Source organism: Botryllus schlosseri, chromosome 1, assembly GCF_051294905.1.
Source record: "Botryllus schlosseri isolate E-star chromosome 1, Bs_hap1, whole genome shotgun sequence".
Classification (NCBI taxonomy): domain Eukaryota; kingdom Metazoa; phylum Chordata; class Ascidiacea; order Stolidobranchia; family Styelidae; genus Botryllus; species Botryllus schlosseri.
The window spans coordinates 2,112,553-2,133,777 of NC_137236.1; the positions used below are offsets into that span (position 1 = coordinate 2,112,553).

General features: G+C 40.0%; 2 protein-coding genes across 6 annotated transcripts in view; both read right to left on the minus strand.

The window, feature by feature from the left end:
* LOC145452026 (uncharacterized) overlaps positions 1-21,225 on the minus strand; it is a 289,897-nt gene that overhangs the window by 257,555 nt on the left and 11,117 nt on the right. Inside the window, exons 3-4 of the mRNA XM_080330553.1 lie at positions 7,133-8,644; positions 6,174-6,484 (exon numbers count right to left, since the gene is read on the minus strand). Coding sequence (XP_080186679.1) covers positions 6,174-6,484; positions 7,133-8,644 — 1,823 coding nt within the window. The remainder of the gene's footprint in view (positions 1-6,173; positions 6,485-7,132; positions 8,645-21,225) is intronic.
* The window catches only part of LOC145443518 (uncharacterized), a 216,646-nt gene that overhangs the window by 189,831 nt on the left and 5,590 nt on the right, over positions 1-21,225 (minus strand). For all 5 annotated transcript variants that reach the window (XM_080321914.1, XM_080321855.1, XM_080321761.1 and 2 more), the window contains 3 exons: positions 20,314-20,427; positions 19,948-20,027; positions 18,369-19,203 (listed from right to left, as the gene is read on the minus strand). In XM_080321914.1, the coding sequence (XP_080178040.1) occupies positions 20,368-20,427 (60 nt within the window). In that variant the 3' untranslated portion in view covers positions 18,369-19,203; positions 19,948-20,027; positions 20,314-20,367. The remainder of the gene's footprint in view (positions 1-18,368; positions 19,204-19,947; positions 20,028-20,313; positions 20,428-21,225) is intronic.

Below are 21,225 nucleotides of genomic sequence, written 5' to 3' on the forward strand. Positions count from 1 at the left end.
ACATTACATTCATTACATCCATTGTCAATGTAGTAGAAAGTCGATTTTTGTTGATGTGGTCGTGACATTAGATTTGCGCTCTTATTGCTGCCACTACTTTACATAATCCCCCATTTCACCAAATTCAATCACATAGCTCGATATTAATGACACAGTGCGGATAATAAAACATCATATCAGTGAGTAAATACTCTACGGCTTCGGGATGAAAGCGGAGTAGGACTGTTAAAAAAATTCTTCAGAATTCACTGGCTATGTGATAAAATTGTTAGGTTGGTTGAAACAACGCTGTAAACCAAATTTGACTTCAAGTCCAACCGGTAGAAGCAAGATTTTTGCTGTTAAAAGTTTTGAATTTATAATTTAAAAAAATTCAAAGTTTTTCTTTCAACCCCATAAAATTGTTAGGCAATCAGCAGTGATGATGCATACCAAACTTGGCTCAATTCCAACCGCTAGGAGCGAAGTTCTTGCCGTAGTAATATTTCCAATTTTTAGATATAATTATAGCTTTCAATACAACATATATTGTAGTACAATATTTGAACTCAAATACTTTCCGGCACTCTAAAGGGATTTAAATGGATTTAGAAGCAAATCCAAATCTGTTTAACTCCCTTCAGTGTGCCGTTAACACTTGAAAGAGGCAACTAAAAAGTCTTCGAGTTTAATAAATATTCTGCTACAATGGATTTTGTATTGAAAGTTATATTCAAGTTTTGTACCACGAATCAGCTATTTGAATAAATAATTAAAGAGTTAGCCACCGTAAAATTATTTTATTCGAATCCACATTTTTCTACCACAATAACTTCGCTTCTAGTGGCTGAAATTGAGCCACATTTGGTGTGCATAATCTCTAGTGACAGCCCAACAATTTTACGTTGTTGACAGAAAAATATTAAAATTCAGTTTTTTAATGATAAATCCAAAATTTTCTACTGCAAGAAAATCGCTCCTACTGGTTGTAATTAGCCCAAAGTTGACGTGCAGCGTTGTTTTCGCCAACCTAACAATTTTATAACACAGACAAAGAAATCTGAAGGTTTTTTGAGCAGCCGAGATGCAGAGAATGTACGTATACTGCTTTCTATCACCACCATGGTGTCACCAATCACGTGCGATCGTCACGTCACAAGTCTCCGCATACCCGCATAAAATTATAGTGGCTTGTTAGTACACAACCAAATCATAAAATCGATCTCACTTCCCAATCCAATTTTCCAGACAGCGATTCAATCCGACGATGCCCGAGAAGTGAACGCAGTGCTGTTGCTGAGAAATTATTGTCACACAAATCCACTTCCTTCACCTGGAATGATGAATGAAATATGAAAACAATGTTCATCAAATGCATTCGAACAGTTTTGAGCAAGTGAAAATGTAGCTGCGAACCAAAATTTTGTAATTGGTAGTTATTACGAGCTTCTTTACTCTTGCATTTATTTTAATTTTACTCACCTTTTCGGTATCATCCTTATTGCCTTACCAATTACATTTCATTCATCCTACTCAGCTCTGAGTATTCATTTGAGTACATTTCAATGACTGTCTTGTATCCTATTCGCTATTAGTCGTTGCCAGTCGCTCGAACTTTTGATTGTTATTTGTTAGTAGTCGCTTATAACAATTTTCTTTTTTTGTATTTTTCAGAGCTCATGATTAGGAATAGTTCGAATACGTTCAAGTTATTTTTTCTAATTGAAGGTTATTCTACGTAGTACAATCATGAATGAAACATGAATAGCTTGAGATTGTTGCTAATTACGTCACTACAGTTGTCAAAGAGCACCTTTCTAGCGAATCAATCAGACTTTTACCAGTAATTGTAATTATAATTGTACTTACTTACATGTTTAACAGTAATTGTAACTGTAGTCAGGGTTCTAAAGACTCGAGTCACGCTTTTCTGATGACTCGACTTGACTCGAGTAATTTTTGCAAAATTCTGAAATTACTCGACTCAACTCGAGTCAGTCAACCAAGTCATATGACTCGAGACTCAGACGGCCAAGATCGACATTTTATTGTAATCTCAAAGAATAGTGACCACGCTATTGTGATTTCGTCTATTGGAAATGGTACTTCAAGATGTGACCAGAAACTGCTACAAGTGAGGAAAATTATTATATTATAAATGCAAACCATTCAATATCACAAACTGGGTTATACGGTAATAAGTGGGTTACCAAGACTTTAACCGGAAGCTGAGGCGTCAACACAATGACTTGGACTCGAGTCAAAATGCCATGACTCGGACTCCACCCTCTTATTGCTGACTTGGACTCGGTGTTGAGTTGAAAATGACTCGACCTGACTCGAGTCAAAACTATGAAAATGAGATTAACTTGTTACTCGGAGCCTTCGTGACTAGGTTACAACCCTGATTGTAGTTGTAATTTTATATTTTTAGCGTAGAGTAATTGTATTCATAAGTAATTAAAACATGCAATAAAGTAATTGTAATTGAATTGAATCAAAGTAATTGATTCAACTCTGTAGGTGGTCTAATATTCAAATTATTACACAGTGTACTAAGGAAAAAATTTCAGTAGCAGAAATCTGCTATTATTGTTTATGTTTATATGGAAAAGATTTTGAGCGTACTTCAAGCCTTCAAAATTGCAGACCTAGAGCCATAGGCTATATTAGAATTTCCTTCCGGACACAACTTTAACAGTGAAGTTCCGAACATGTCCGGGAAAATCCGGACGTATGGCAATCCGAATGTATACCTCAATCCACAATCGCGGCAATACGCGTTCTACTGTTCGGGAACATGTCCCATATTCGAAATAACTTGAAAATTCCGGACAATCATCCGTGCGCACTTTTTTCAACAAAAGCAATGTTATTGTGATGCAACGATGCGTTCAGAAAATATCCACACAGCACTGTGATGATCGAAATCAGTGGTGTCGAAGAAAACGAATGTTGAGTAATATTCATAGGCCAAAGTATACCCACTAGTGGCAAAATGTGCGCAGAGTTTACAGGTTTATGTAAAAAATGTATCGCTATGTAGTTCCTCATAGATGCGAAAACGCAATGCAAAACTGCTATATTCAGGTCATCCGTCACACGGAGAATAAAAATATCATTCTGATATCTGTTTTCGCAGCGCTATGCCAGTTTTGGGTCAAACGATCCCTGGCTCACACAGAAACCTGAAATGGGTTTGAATATTGTTGAACCAAATTCCAACGTCACCGTTTATTATAGTTAAATCTATCTTATTCCTCACAACGTATAGTCACTACAGTTTTCACAACTCCGACTCCATCGCGAGAAAATTAGCCAAACTCCGACTCCGACTTCACATCCCTGGTTACAACCCTGTCATAATCCCGACTTGAATTATCCCATAATCCATGTTATATCGACTTTATTTTGATCATAGACATAGCATACAACGAACGTAGGATAACCAGGACGAACAGATGAACACTAAACAGCCTTTAAAGTAAACACAATTTATATACATCCCATAGTTTTAGTACGCATTGAAATGTTGAATTACAAATTCCAAGCAACTTTTCGCCGTCCGTATATTTCGCCCGCGGCCCGTCAAATGCCAAGGTCTGCTCTAAGATAATGTAACCCCTAATTTTCAGTCAGTCACTACAACCAAACCAACCACAGTACACAATCAACACACATTTATTACATTACTTACATTGTGCGTCGGGTTAGTTGTGTTTTAGCTAGTTGCGGATTTTTAAAGGTCATTAGTTCTCGTTGGGGTTGCATTTAAAACAAACGGTGTTTTAAAAAATATTGTCTAAAACATGTTTTAAACAGTGTTGTAAACAGAAGTCGTTGGAAATAAAATTGTGTTAAGTTATGCCATAGGTGCGTTAATACTTTCCAAAAAACATTGTATGAGCCGAAGAACAATTACGACCCAATATAGCCGACGTATATCGATATTGGATGGTTGGAACTCTAGAAATAGGCGGTTCAACAGTAATAGTACATATATTTCGTCAAAGGAACTATATTCATCCTATATTTTCAATTGTCGATGCTAATCCAGTATGACGTCACAATTGAATATTCGTGAAGTCGTGACTTGAAAAATAAAATAAAAACAAACATGCTTTAAACAAGGGCTTTGTTTATATCATGCTTGTTTTAAATTGATTTTCATTTTAAATGCAACCCTAGTTTTAGTTATAGTTCTAGTTGTCAGTCATGAAAGTGATTTTTTTTAAACTTCAAAAATGATTATATTGGTATTTTCTGTCGATGCTCATGAATGACAAGATTTGGAACATTTTTACTCTCAAAATCACACAATATGAACATTTATTGTTCGACAATAAAGCGCAAAATGGGAGGTAAGGCACAGGACGGGACAAGCCTCCTTTATATTAGCGCAATAATCCATCGTAAATAGCTTTGAATCTATAACCGATATTAGTCGAATTGAATTGTCTCACTGGTCCCAAAAATCTAGATATTGATCGACTTCTCAAGTCTAAAAGTATTCGACGGTGACATAACGTTGCGCTATACGCCCACAATTTAGCGGCGGTAGTAGAAAGGTACTTTTAGCAATCAAGAACGTGGATATCGCTATGGTACTGTTTGTAAGTCGAATTTGTAAACGTGCATGTCACTTGCACGGCAGTTCATTTGTCGCAGCAGATCCAGACGAAAGTAAAGTGGGTCAATTCGATTGACAAATGATTTACGACATTACAGAAATTTCAGACTGCGCTAAGATACTATATATCAGATTTGTTTGACAAACACTGCGCACTTCCGCGTTTTCGATGTACGCGGATCGTGCAGCACGCGTGAAGATAGTTCTACTGGCATCCACCCGCAGTTCAAGTCTATAGTTCCAAGCTTTCGCCAAACCGGTATGATTACCTCTAGGGTTGGAAAATCTGTTTACTGATATAGTTTCATCAACTTTACTTCTCAATTCTCAAATTGGCCTGTAACAACGTTTTGCTACAAGCCCATATTTCAACGCCAGTGCAGGCACGTTATCTGACAATCACAATATGGATGGCTAGTTCCTAATTCGGATTAGTCAACGTTAACATCACTTCCAAATGAGTTCATTTCTTTGTTGTGATTAGTACGATAATGAGGATTTGAAAATTGCATTATTACAGGGTCACCGCCATGTATGCTCTTCTCTGCGACGAATAAGCGTATTGTGCAAAACCTAATCCAGCCTTCAAAGCAATATGTCGTTGAAAGCGAAATACGGTTAGATATTGATTGCCTGCATGACCGCAATTTTGATTTGTCAAACATACAAACTTCACATCGAACCCGATTTAGATTATTGATCGTTTGCTATAGACTAGAAGTATTTTGCGTAGAATTTCAAAATTTGACGAATCTCTCGCGGCACCCTCGCGAGACGTGAATGACACAAAATTGTGCCGCAGTACACCGGTTGTAAACCACTGCCCTAGTCGTTCGTTTGTTTTTTTCAATCCAAACAACTAGGTCGTCTAAATTCACTGTTGCAATTGTTATGTGACGTGGGCCTGCATTTTGGATCACAAATTTGCTGCTGTGTGCGACGTTACTAGTTCCTGCACATTCAGAAAACAATATGGCTATGAGGTTGTGGGGTCATTTTCCCCTAATAGCAGGGCTGTAATGACTAGAGTCATTACTCGACTCGAGTCACGATCAAGCCAATGTGACGTCTACTAGCGTCATATATTGCGCACAATTTGCCAATTTTTGCCGTCCAGCAATTACATTAGTTCAATCGTCAAACGCGCGATCGTTGATTGACTCTGGATTCGTTTTTTTGAGACAGCAGCGGATGTCTATGCTAATCCAGTATTTAGAGAATCTACGCTTCGAGGTACGGCCATCAGCCATCACTTTCGGTTCGTGATATTGATGATAATACTCCTGATATAGGCTATTCATATATCACGTATGTTCATTGAGCAGGTTGCTACTATATCGCTCCCATCGAATATGATTTTGAAAATTGCTATCTTTCCCGCAATAGGCCTAAGCGACGTGAAATTATGACACCGAAGCGATTGCCACGAACAGTGCATCGCCGCGAAAAGATGTGAATATTGCACCATATCTGAAGAGGATAGACTTTACAGTGACATGAATTCCAGTTCAACACATAATATAGTTTTCCTGCGAAAGGAATCATTTGAAGAAGTATGACTCACTTGTATTCTATTTTCCAGACAACTTGCAATGATGCCCAGCAGCTCGTCGTTGATACTGCAGCTGGTTAAATTCAAAGAACCAAGGCTTTGATTCCTTGCTGCAAGCGATCCAACGATGTGAGCTTCATCGCGACTCAATGAGATATGAGATGCGTCGATAACGGAAAGACCTTTCATAAGATTGTCGTCACCCGATTCGTAGATTGCTGTATATAGTTCCATGTGAATGTATCCGTCGTATTCTTTAGTCGTCTGTAGTCGCGAATGAATCGATCGAACAAGAATATTTCGCTTCTGTGTTTGATCCGAGACTGTCAAGCAATGCACAATGTCGTTGTATTCTTAATTATTCTTGCTTTACCGTTTACGTAACAATTGAATAATTCACGCGACTGTGATGAGACAGGGTTCAAATGGAGTCAATGAACTTCAATGTCTACCGGTAGTTCACAATAACAATATCATTTCATGCGCATCAATATCGCACGTTCGACTAAGATCGGCTCCAGAATTCATACCTAAGTGTTGGAGGTTTATTTAGGCTCACCCTCCAGAAGCTGTATATTTCAAAAAGCTTAGAAGTGGGCCGTGCTACAAGTCGACGGATGCGAAACCAAAAATGCAAAAAATCGGCCTGGTGCAAATGACACCTTTAGTCGACAGACACCATAAATACCCGAAAAAAACAAACAAACAATATCACATAGTGATCATCGATGGGCCCTGGTAGCGCTCACGTTCAATAATCTGCGAACTTATGCAGATATTAGATGTATAGGTTTTATTTAGCCGACTGAATGTAAAGACTTATTTACCAGCCGTGTATGAATTTAAGATCTTTCGACTATTTCACCCATTCGATTGTGACAATACCATCGAAGTCATGATAAACCATAAGCGACCCATAATAATCAATCGGTGCTGCGGCAGAATAGCCGCTGAAAACCATGATCACTCACCGTTGTGAAGATCGCTAGTAGATTTCATGTAAACGATGCCTGTAACGAATCTTCGAACCACGGACCATCGTTTCTCATGCAGATGTTGGCCATTAAAGCGAGAGAACATATCGAGCTTCATTTCCGAGATAAAACCAGCCGCCAGAAATTCTTGCATGCTTTGATGACAGAAGAAGAATGTGAAGTCGCCTTCCATCAAGTGACGGCTGAGGATGTTGTTGCCAGGCACTTTCGTCATCAAATCCTGCACTTCGTCCGCAGAAACTCCAAACTGATCCAAATCTGCCTTGAAGAATACGACTCGTCCGTCTTTCATGCCTTCAAACGCCATTGCCTTCAATTTGTTGATAATCGAGAGGATTTCCTTACGGTTTCGGATATTTTCCACACTCTGTAAGACTAACATGATCCTGCTGTACAGTTCTGTCACGGTAGACGGGGGAGGTCTATCAGGATCAATTCCCATCACCACTGCTATCAAAATCAGGAAAACCGGGACCGATAAAAGTTGTAATAATCGTGGTGACATGATTTCAATCTTTTTCCACAGACGCTGCCCGTTGTCACAGAGCAGAAAAGTAAACAGTTTATAAGCGTCTTGCAGTGTTAGACCAGTAAGTATGATGATATCTTGCGGACGTGCCTCCGTCGGTAACTCGGAGACTTTGAACTCACGTGACGCCACTATGATTTTGACATGGTGAAGGATTCTGCGTGATAGGATATTGTACATGATGATCGAGGAGCTCGCTCTTTCAAACGTTTTGATATTTCGTACTGTAGACTCCTCAAAGTCCCACTTCACTTGATCAAGCCCGTCAAAAATGATAATTGCTTCAGATTGATTCTCGAGCAGCCATTTGAAAGCTTCATCCTCTTCATACTCAGTTTCAAACAGACCGCCGAATAAAAACTTCGATGATTTTATACAGTTCTCTTGTTTCATGCTCTTCAATTCGACGTAATGTATCATTTTTTCCTTTGGTTTCGGTTCGGAAGAAGTTCCGAGAGCCCATCGGAAAAATCTACGAAATATGTTATATTTCCTCAACGGAACAGCTTCATCCTTTTCCTTAGCGGAGGGAATTTCGAGCGCTTTCCGTGCAATTCTACGCACAAGAGTAGTTTTGCCCGATCCTGCAGAGGCGACAATTGCGGTGTAACCAACTTTATTGTCATGAGGTAATTTCTCGGACTTTGACAGCCATTCCATTATCTCTTCCATTGTTATCGGTTTACCGTCATTTTCGGATTGACGGTAAAACCCGACTTCCTCTATCAACTGACTTTGAAAAGCTTTCCTTCTAGATTCAAGACCATATTCATCATCTGAAGATTTTTGTGCGCGACGGCCTTTGTAGTAGTCATCTACATTGAACTTTTTCATCTGCGGGAAAACTTCGAAGTCAGGTTCGTGAGGAAATTCATTCTTGAAATCTTCGCGGATGCCATTTGCCGTTTCTTGTCGAGTATGGTCGTTTATAACCTTTATCAATTTCCAGTAATCTACGCCTGCAGAAAAATAAAATTATTGTAACTTTTATCAAGTATTGCGCAAAATTTAAAGAAGTAGCTATAAAACTATTGCTGGTATGGTTCTCTTTCGGTTCAGTTTGTTAGCAATTTTAATCAGTTCAATACACCAAGAAATTGCAATACAATGAAAACATAGGAACGGGGCCTACAATACTCACCCGATAGAAAGGTGTCGAAACCAATTGGAGTAATCTTTGGAATCAGACACCCACCTCACCTTGGCCTAGGTCAGGGCTGGCCTACCCTTTCGGCTAAAGGGCCACATGCGATTTACTAAGCATTGCCCAGGCCACTTGGATGTCGATGTTATTTTAGTCGTGTGATAACAGCGAACCGGATTAGGAAAAGGTAAAAAGGAATTATATTACTATAAACAACAAAAACACGTATGTCACGAAAATTCTGTGTAGGTACATGTCGTAGCCGCGCGAAGCGCGAATTTTCTCAAAAGGAATGAAACATAGGTCAATAAAATAATGTTAGTTGCATATATTGGGGTGGGTCGTTCCTGTATAGGCTACTGCTGGGCTCATTTGGCCAGGACATGATCAATCAGCACTTGGGCATATCAATATCGAAGGTTTGCGTGAACATGCGTCTATCACTTAGTGCAAAGTTTCATCGCCAACGATCTTTCCGCGAGCGCAGACGCCCATCAGTCGCACGTCGGACCACACATTCTCGCATAATTGCCGATATAGTTACACTCAATTCCGTAAATTAGGCGGATTTTGGATTTCCATGAGAAGGCAACAATACTAAAAGCAATAAATCACACGAAGTGCTGAAAAATATTAAGTCAAATAATCTAATAAATCTGAAATATTCTAGTTTATGGTCATATACGAAGATCTACGAAAATGTGGATGACCCCTGGCTACGCCGACACGTCGGAACTGATATTTTAGTCATGAACGCCCCAATGTCCACGGTCAGGCTAATCATATTTTCGATTGCACTTGCAAGTTCACAATAAATTACCTGGCGAATATATTTTTTAGATTATAAGTAATTTTAAGAATTGCCTCGCGGCCCTCAAAACCTTCTCGCGGGTCACGGGTTGGCCAGCCCTGGCCTAGGCGATGTAAAGAGGAGACATGTACACTGAATGAGAAGTAAAACTAGTACAGAAAAAAGGCAAGCGGAAAAATGGAGTGGCATTTCACTCAAAACGAGATCGATAGTCAGTAACAGTATCAGTATCAGTTCTGCTCGATTTTCTCAACAATAGGCCTAACCTATGTGATGGATTAGCAGCATCCTAATGATATCTATGGCGCAACGGTTTGCAAACAAGAAGTTTAAAAACCACATCCAAAGACGACAGTGCCTGATCTCTCTCTATATATATATAATATATCGCTTGATTTATTCACTTTCGTTTCAATCTGACGTAATTCACTCCGGACGCTCAAGCGAGACCGCTGACAATAAAAATTTTAATGGGTTACCTTTTCAGGCTACTGATTTTGTTAAAGTCGTGAACACTGCGTTTTGCTGCAATGCCTTGGGTCAAGTTTGCATATCTAGGGGGTTTCAAATGCGTGGTACTTTACTTGTTTTATGGATGTGCATGGATTTTCGCGGAAAATTACTTCCCCGGGTTGCGTTACTTTCTTGCTGCGTACCGGCAAAACATCTAAGTTTCAGCGGTTATGCCAGGCCGTTCGTGAAATAAGAAAGTACCATATTGGACAGCTCTCCGCGCATGAGGGGACAGAGGAATGCTGTCAAGTAGTTTCAAACCGAAAGAACATAAAATGGTATACATGATTGATTGAATAACGAAGAAAGAAGCTAAAAAACAGACACCCTGCAAATCTTAAACTTTTCGAGTATCTAATACCCTAATATATCAATAAATTATAGATGCAAATCTTTACTGCAACTTTCCAAATGCAACAAAAACTTTCCATAGTAATAATTAAACTTTATTATGTAGAGAGTATAGGGGTTCTCAATCGTTGGGCCATGGCCCAATGGTGGGCTACATGAGTAATGTGAGGTCTATTTGGAAAATTGGAAAATTAGTTAAAGTTTCGTTATAATTTTTATCTTTTTATTATCGAATTATACGTCGGCTATTTTCCCATACAAGTCGAAGATGGGAGGGGAAACAGCGGATTTTGTCCCCTGGATATGACAACCTACGGCCAAAAGCAACGGCAATAATTTCGATTATATAATAACTAGAAGTTATTGCTGTACAAGCAACCAAGTATTCCGGCACTGTCATACGTCGTATGCCATTCAAAAGGATTAAAATTAAACTCGGACTGAAATGCATTTGACGTAGATTTATGGTATCTTTGATTGGTGGATCATCCGATAACTATCCACGAAAAACTCACATAACTCCGCTTATACTAGTCGGAATTGAGTCAAATATGTTTTGCATCGGTTGGCAGAAAAATTTGAATTTTTTTTTCTTGAATTTTTTCCAATAAATGAAAAATTTCAATTGGATTTGCGGAGGGAGTCCTATACTTGTTAGAATTGAACCAAATTTGGTGTGCAGCGTTTTTTTTAGGGTAGCCTGGCAATTTAATAAGTGAATGCCTGGAATCCGGAAAAAAGGGTATTTTTGAACAGCCCTATTATGCAATTAACGGCATTGTATCTAAACGACAGTAGCCTAGATAGCAGACAAAGCTTACGAGGCCAGCGACACAACATTTCGAGCACGAGGCCTATTACAGATGCGATTACTGAGGCCAACGGTTATGTCGTGCGCACCAGGTCGGTTGGAGATGCGACTGATTACGCAAGGGATTGCATCTTCCGCACAGGGCCTGTTGAAGATGCGATTGTTAAGGCATGTCGCTGACGCGACGAATTAGCGAGGATTGCCGCACACGCGTGCAGCAATGTCGTGCTCAATGATGTAGTTTCGCTCGCGTACAAACGGCAAACCAACTCAGCAGGAGACCGAGTGCTGTGCTGCTCGGTAATTAGCAACACGCTTCTCGCTAATTGGCAGCGCGTTACACTGATAACACGAATTACTGGGCACGATGGCTGAAAGTGATGCGTGATTGGAAACAAACACAAAGAAAGGTGTGATTTCAAGTTTTTATAGAGGGAGATTTTTACAAGGCTTGTTGTACCCATGTATAATAAGCACCCCCTATGTTAGGGTGAAAATCGGTAAAATTTTGCGCATCAAGTCAGTAAGCATAAAGAAATAATCATTGGTATAGCAGCTATTGATGATATCAGTATAGCTTACAGCAGCTGTGTAGATCCGTGACAATACCTGCCAGTGTAGGGATCAATTCAATAGCTTCGAGTCACAAGTAATTTTGAGTCATTGCACATTTTGACTCGAGTCAAGTCAAGTCAAGCGATTTTCGAAGGTGGCTCGAGTCAAGTCACGTCAGTCGATTTTTGGAGGTGACTCGAGTCAAGTCAAGTGAGGTCACGAGTCAAATCACAATTCAAGTCAAGTTTCCTTTTCGATGTAGGATGCATGATTACGTTATTGCATTTTGCTAGCTGTCTGAAATACAGATTGAGTGGTGATTGATTTTGAATTGAACCGATGAACGAATATAGAGTTAAATATACATGCAATAAGGCGCTGTATCGCTCACATATACGTATAACTGCTAAACTACGTAAGCAACTGCATAGGCTCAGTTTATAGTTTCCAGCCAAAATAGACAATAGAGAAACGAATTGATAAGATGCAATACATTACCTATTAGAATATGGATATGATACAATTCGAACCTGCGCCAATTGTTGTGGACTATATAAACTAGATTCGAATTCAATTTCATTAAAATAAAAGCTTTGATTAGGGTAAGAACAGAAAACAGAAATAGGCATTTCGCTAATAAATTACTTCACTATACCATTTTACGACAACGTCAACTGTAAGCTTCGATCACCTCGTTTGCTGTCGATTTATTTTAGCAATTGAGGCTCAGTAAAACGCACAATCATTGAGTGATTGGTCGCTCTCACAGATTACACCAGCGTTTTGTGAACAATTCGAACATATGCAAGATACCGTGATTTTTGTCGACACCGATTACTCATTACTCGATGACTTGAAATTGACTCGTGAATTCTGCTCCGAGTCACGAGTCAATCCAGATTTTCGATACGCCGAGTCAAGTCAAGTCAGTCATTTTAGCAAATATCTCGATTCAAGACAAGTCCTACGAGAAAGGTGACTCGAGCCATCGAACACTGATACCTGCTCATCATGCCATATAATGTGGTCGTACGGATTCATAAAATTACACAACACATTCATTAAGCTGCGTTCGATTTATATTCAATAAATCCTTTGTCCAAATACCGGTGAATGCCTCAACAAATCGACTTTTAGGGCGGAGATAATGAAGTTGGATTAGCAATAAAGTCGATTAGCCCCTTCGTCAGGATTTATCAACCCAGGATTAAGGAAACCGTTTGATCGCAGCGCATAAAGTTAGTGTTAATCTCTTCATTTAACTAACTGGAACAAACTATAGATTACTAGTTAGAAACTAGGTAGCCTACACTGCGTAACATTCCTACGCCCAATTATTTCCGGCAATTCCGAATGTCTCCTTCTCCTAGCCTGGGTAATGGATTCACCATGTTAACATTATATCTATAGATTCACTAAACAATCAACGAATTATGAAGGCCTAACCACCATTGCAGCGCGATATCCGTTTCTTAGCTGTACCGAATAGGACACGACATTCATTTAGCGATGAAGGATTGTGGAATCTATATAGTTTTATAGTTTCTATAGTTTTTATAGTTTATATAGTTTCGCATTATAATGCAACAGTTAACGCCACTTGATCGAAAACTCTGGAGACCTCGACTAACCATCGCGCGAAACCTTCTTCAACTTTATGCGACGCCATTAGAAGTATTTGATCACACGATTAGCATTCTTCCGGATCTGCAAACTTTATCATCTCCGCCTAAAATGGGTCCCAATCAACAGTTTTCTTATCACAAGATTAGCATTCTCCCAGATCAGTCAACTTTATTATCTCCGCCCTTAGTGCGTTATAATAATTATGGGCTACTCGTCAGTGAATTCTTGGAAGTTACTGATATTGGTAATCCTCGATTAAACTCAAACGACGAACCAGATATCAGCATCACTCTATGTAGCTCAAAACCTGCGATGTTCCTTCTTCCTTCCCATTCTAATCCAGGCTACGAGTTTAAAATTTATGAGGCATATTTATCTATCGCCCTCTCCTGCCTCATATCACTATTCCCCCGAAACATTTTGTTATATCCTAGCTGTTGTTGAAAGAAGCTTCCGACCCCGGCGGTAGATCAGTCTCCTCCACTGCAAAACCATTTCTTCGTATATTTTTCTAAAGAAACTGCTATAAGCAGGTTGTTGCTGTTGTTGTTGCCGGTACGGTACTCTCGAGTTATTGCATTATGACGTAACTCAGTTCACCGGGGGTTTAACCTTAGGTCACGGAAAAGTGATGCGGCGACCGTTCATTGCGCATGAATCACTTAGTTCAGGGGCGGGCAACTTCTCCAGTCGGCGGGCCGGATATAGGAAAATTAAGTACTTGGCGGGCCGGATTGCGGAATCGACACATTATTCGCCCATTTATCCAAATACACAATGAATAAATCGTATATAATGAATGTATTTTAACGACAGTAATGTCACTTCAAAGCAATTTCTCGCCGATAATGACGAGAATATAATGTGGATTTGAGAACAGCATTATCATACAGGCGCCGCCATGTCTGCTTCTCTCTGATCATAGTGTCCTATATGGTATGGGCACAAGAAAATCTCACGACGCAGTGAAATTGGTCTACGTCAAACTTTCCATATGGTCAAAGGCAATTTGACGGTAGTTGTTGACCGACTTGCCGAGCATTAAATTTGATAAAACGGGTATCAATCGAAAGCTACCGCGGTGCTGGTTGCGAAAAGATAAATTCTATTTTGCTCGAGGTTCTGGAACCCCCAAAATCAGCCTTGAATGTTGTATTGTAACGGAGTTTGGTATTGTGACGCAGCCATGCCGTCTGAGCAGCTCAGGAGCAAGCGCGCACGAGAGTAAGAGTGTGAATGCTCAATCGGTTGCTCAACAATGGCCAATACGATTGCGGTTAACTCTGCTCTTCACCTGCTCCCAGACGGCATGGTTGCGTCACAATACCAAACTCCGTTACAATGCAACATTCGAAGCTGATTTTGGGGGTTCCAGGACCACGAGCAGAATAGCATATATATTTTCGCAATTAGTACCGCGGCAGCTTTCGATTAATAACCGTTTTATCAATTTTAATGCTTGGCAAGCCGGTCAAAAATTACCACCAAATTGCCTTTGACCAAGGGGAAAGTGTGACGTAGACCTATTTCACTGAGCCGTGAGATTTGCTTGTGAACACACCTTATAGGACACTATGATGTGCTCAATCAACTCACGGCGCAATCCCAAATTATTATTTCAAGGTGTTCAATAAGCCCGGTACCCCAAATTTACCAATATAACAATTCATTAGGGCAGAGTAGGTGATGAGATAGCGTCGTTGTTCATCTGTGTGGACTATTTTATCTCGATATTAAATTCATGCGGACCACGGCATCTACGAAATTTGAAAAGTGGCCCGCGACCCGTTTTGAGTTGGCGTCCCTGGCATAAGCGGTGTCTTACAAAAGCCTACATTGTGCCGTGCGGTTACGGAATCAAAAATTATAAATTATAAATGACCATTGTAGTCTACCAACACCATGATTACCACAAAAGATATTAGGGTTGAGTACATCGTAAATGCCGATAATCCAAGTCTTCTCGCTTCGACGAACTTACGTGCCAGCTCCACTCGCATGCTACGCATACAAATAACATACAGTCACTAAAATTTGAGGAAGTAAGCATATAGCGGGGTATCTCGGCAGACTGTAGCCGCGGGCCACATTATCATATAAGACGGAAAACTGTCCGCGGGCCGGACAAAATCCCTTCGCGGGCCGGATCCGGCCCGAGGGCCGTATCTTGCCCACCCCTGACTTAGTTTGTATATCAAACTCTATGCCAGGGCCGGCAACCCGTGGCCCGCGAGGTTACTTCCGAAATTTATAATATCATCCAAAATGGATTGCACAGATTGTGAACTTGCAAGGTCAACCAAAAATCTGATTATTCTGGCCGCAGCACTTGAGATGAAATATCTGAATAGCTGAAATATCAGTTCCGACGCATTGGCAGATCCATCAGCCAGTCACATATTGGTATATCTTCGTACACTACAATAAAGCAGAATAATTTGCGATAGATTTATCAAAAGTAAAAATTTTCTACAAGCTTAGTAGCGCAACATGTTTTCACTCGATTTCTTGTTTTTAATATTGTTGCCCCTTTGTGAAAATGAAAGGACGCCTAATGTATCAGATTAAGTCTAACTATATTCGCGATTACGAGACAAAGTGTCGTTCAACGTATGCGGCCTTGCGTTTGCGCTCGCAGTAAGACCGTCGACTAGGAAACCTAGGCACAAAATGATTGACGCATTTCCTTTACCCAAGTGTTGGAGGTTTAACTAGCCTCCTCCTCGCCACCTCATCCGCGTAAGCGGTGTCTTACAAAAAGCCTAGAAGTGGGCCGTGCTATAAGTCCTCAGTTACGGAATATAAATGAAGAATATCGGCCTGGTGTTGATTAGATGACCATAGTAGTCGACAAACACCATGAATACCTCAAAACCAACCAACCAATTGACGCATGTTGGTCGCAGCTTTCGATATCGATATGTCCTGGCGCCGAATATCCCAGTCCTCGCAAATTTAGCCCAGCGAAATACAGCAGGCCCGCAATATAGTCAAGTGACAATATTATTGACCTATGAACTTCAAATAATTTTCGCGCATGGCGCGGCTAGTGGCCCGCGTATTAGTTTGTCAATCGAATGTGGCCCTTTGGCTGAAAAGGTTGGCCAGCCCTGCTCTATGCAGATCATTTGGGCGGAATAAGGAATCAAAAGGCGAAATTGAATGCTGCTACGCGGCACATACATCGGGTGCGACTGCCAATTGAACCACTTAATAGTTCGTCTGTCACCGATCATAGACAGGGCATGACATGGTATGGTATGGTATGGATTATGGAATGAAATTTCAGTATGGAATATGGAAGAGTGCAAGTATGGTATGGAATGGAAATTTCCTAATTATGGTATGGAATGTTCTTTCCATACTTCCATACTTTTCGATACTTAAGCAGTTTTGCCGGAATCAAACATATATACAGCTTCAATTCAAACATATATATTATAGCTTGTCTTGGAGCGACGTTACGATATGGCGACCTGCAACACGCATTAAACTTCATGAAGTATGGTTGTCTATGATAAAAGAATAGACTCCCTAATCTTGGCTAACGAATCTAATGTGTGGACCTGACCCACAAATTGGCGGGAAAAATTGACATTTGATCCGCTGCACCATAATTATTGTAGTGATGTAAATTTATATTCTAAGATATTCTAATGCGGTGGTTTCGAACCGGTGAATAATTTTAGGGGTTCCTGGTCGGGTATAGACTCACTTGTAAAAAATATTTACCTTATTAACCTCATTTATTAAACGTTAGAACGATCGTATCTCTAATATTTATAGGCTTATTAGCTCATTTGCAATTCAGCGATTCGTAATTTCACTTATCAGTGTCTCCAATTAGTGGGAATCGACTGGACGTGGACTGGTTGCATGCAAAATGGTGAGACTGAAATCACCCGATTCGTTATAATAAGAGTTCATATGTATATGAATATTGAATATGTATTTAGGGAGATCGCGGACTGCCTAATTGATAGCATAGCCGGACTCGTGTGTAGGCCTATATATTATACGTTTCGTCTTCGATGATTAGGCAACATACATTGCTGACGACATATGATGATAAGGAACTGCGAATATCATTGGTGCATCAGCGCTGTTTAAATGGGTGTTTTCATCCAAAATAATTAGAATAATAACGCTGTAAAATTTCCACGTACCAAAAATAGAATATCACTTGAGAGGTTGGGCAAGTCGCGAAAGTATGTAAAAAGTATCGAATATGGTATGGAAGAATGTTGCTATGGTATGGAAAATTGTCAAGTATGGTATGGAACGATTGGGCGGGTATGGAGTATGGAAAATTCCCATTCCATACCATACCATGCCCTGATCATATAAGAGTCAAGTCGAGTCATTTTCAATTCACCACCGAGTCAACTCTGATTCCAAGTCATTGTGTTGGCTTCTAATTTTCTAGTTATAGACTAGTTACACCCACTTTTTATAACTCTGGTGATATGGAATAGTTTTCACTTATAATATAACCTAGGCCAGGTGCACCAACACGCGGCCCGCGGGCCGCATGCGGCTCGTCAGGTCATATTTAGCGGCCCGCGACATGATTTGAGATTTCGGAAGAAAGCTAAAAAACATTTTGAAATGCAGAAATTAGCGTGCAATGGCCCAAACACTGCCAATACCGAGACGCTTAGAAAACGGGTTAGGGCAATGGCTGCGAAACTGAGGGTGCGACCGCCTATGGGGGCGTGAAAGCATGCTGAAGGGGTGCGGAGCTGCGTTCAATTGAATTTTATTTCGCGCTTGGCGCGATTTGCTTCGATTTCATAGTTATAGTTATTACTTTTTAAGTATAATCCGGAATTCATATCATAGAATTCTCTCATCAACATTCATAACCTTCACTGTAAATCTAAAAGGTGGAGATTTCCTCCATTAGAAGTGGTTCACCATTTTGACCATTTCTGGTGGAATGCAACTCCACCCCCCATCATGGTGGAAATACTTTCCACCCTATATGGGGCCATACCCTCCTCCCTATATGAGGATTACCTTCCACCCTATATGGAGGAATACCCTCTACCCTATATGGGGGACATACCTTCCACCCCAACCTATCTGTCAGCTGCCACACATCTTTGCTTTATGCAATACTGCAGAATACAAATCCAATTAAAACATACAAGCATGGCATTTCATACGTTTTATTATGCGTATTCAAACAGTCATTACTATAGGGTTACCATATTACAGAATCGAAAAAGGAGGACAATTTTACCAATTCAGGAAAGTTAGTTGATCAAGACTGACAGCCGATTTTGCTATTTTTTGCTGGAAAACTTTTGGTGTTAAATGAAAGCGACGAGTCCAAAATTACCATATTTTTACTTAAATTTAGTCGTGTTGACTAAAATAAAAAGTCGGCACTGACAATCGACTTCGAATGACCCGCTTGAGCCTCCGTATGGTAACCCTACATACCTATGATGACAGTTCCATTGTTTATGGCAACATATTAGTAGCCCTCACAACAAGATTTGTCAGCTCTTTAGCAGGTATGACGAAAGGCACGTGAGAGTGTGCTTGATATTCTTCTGAAATTGTTCAATATCCAATGAGCTGCGATCAGAAGAGCAAGTGTTTCATCAAAACTTTCAATGTTTTTTGAGAAGACGATTCCATCCAAGTGCAGGCTCCATTGCGAATTGTAGACCATCGTTGGATATGGAGAGATAGAAACCTGAAAGATATATTATATTACTATGAAATCTTCGGACTTCAGATCATTATGATATCGAGATAGGCTTAGCACATAGGACAATTTATATTACCACTGCTCAAGTTATAAACATGAATTTGTGTCACAAAATGTTGCTCATTTGATTTATGCTTTTAAAAATATCTTGTCACCAGTCTGTCTGCTGCAATGAAGTATATTTCAATCTCATGAGCCCCAATCCATTACTTAAGCTATGCGCGACGCCTGTACCAGGTCTACTGAAGCTTGCCACTTTCTATCGCTAGAAGTTGTAATGGCATGTAAGAAATATGGATTGACTTGATTTTGAAACACTGGTTTACCATTATGGTCATTTACAACAGGCCGGTGTTCCTTATTTTTTAATCCGTGTTTGCTGACTTGTAGCACGGCTCACTTCTAGGATTCTTGTAAGACACCGACGAGGCGAGGTAGAAACCAGACTTGTACAAACTACTGAATTTTCAAAATCAGTAACTAGAACTACAACTACTGAATTTTCAAAATCACTAACTTGAGCTACAACTACCAAATTTTCATTATCAGCAACTAACTACAACTACTGAATTTTCAAAATCCGCAACTAGAACTACAACCACTGAATTTTTAAAATCAGCAATTAGAACTACAACCAATCGAAAAAACGTTAGCTAGCTGACCATCGACTAACCAACTGTTTAGTTTTAACAATGTATATTATACACCATCTATCTACGAACAGCTTACCTCTCCAATATGAAGAAAATTGTCGTATCCTTCTCCAAAAATGGTTGGTATACCAGCACGCCAATCCAACACTCCATCACCTATAAAGCAGACACAGGTTATTAGAACTATCGATGATCACTTCTAGCATTCCAATATTTATTTTGAACGCGTGTAATTTTCGGAAATGAATCCGACGGTAACTGGCTGGTACGAGACTATGTTATTGTGAAAGCCACGATTATTGGTGCGGCGCAAGTCAAACAAGCTTCTACAATTGCATCTCAACGGCAGAAGTTAGAGAGCCACTGCACTTGAATTAATTCGAAAAAAGTTGTTAGCGGAAAATTTGCAATGCCACACAATTTCATGAAATAATATTCTCACCTAGTAATCCTTGTATAGTCTCGGGAACTTTAGGCCACTTCATTTTGGCCTGAGCTATATTGTACCGGCTCTGTGTTGTGCACTTCCCATCAAGGTTTCAGCCTCTTTCAACATCTTAATATACATAAGATATGATACACCCGTGGCAAAGACAATTTATACTATAGACCAAATGTCACCGCGGCCCGCGACTTGATTTGAGATTTCGGAAGAAAGCTAAGAAAACATTTTAAAATGCTGAAATTGGCGTGTAATGGCCGAAACACTGACAAGACCGAGGCGCATAGAAAACAGGTTAGGGCAATGGTTCTGAAAGTGGGGGCGCGTCCTCTAGTGGGGGCTTTAAAGCATTTGAAGGGGCGCGGAGCTGCGGTCAACTGAATTTTTTTTCGCGCACTGCGCGATTTACCTCGATTTCATAGCTATAGTTATTGCTCTGTGTATAGTCCCGAATTCATATTATAGAATTCTCTCATCAACATTCATAACCATCCACGCCGTTAAACTATCCGATTGCTAACAGTATGGGTACATTTTGTGATATGACGATAAGGGCGGGCGAAATATTTCAGTGTCATAAAGGTTTGAGAACCACTGGCTTAGGGTTTCCCCACAAGATCAGCGTTCCCAGGTAACGTGCACAGCTCAGAGTTCAAAATAAAATGAAATTGATGAGAGTGATGTTTTGTTGTATTTTTATTCCTTCATTAAAATATTACTTCTTTTGTGGTCACTATGTCCATCGCCTATGTTAGGTAGCACAGGGTTGTACTGACGTAGAGTTTTAAGTCGTGGTTGCCTACTTTATATCGATTTTGGATTCATGCGGCCCGCGGCCGCTACGAAATTTGATAAGTGGCCCGCGACCCGTTTTGAGTTGGCGACCCCTGCTATAGACTATTGTACATCCTG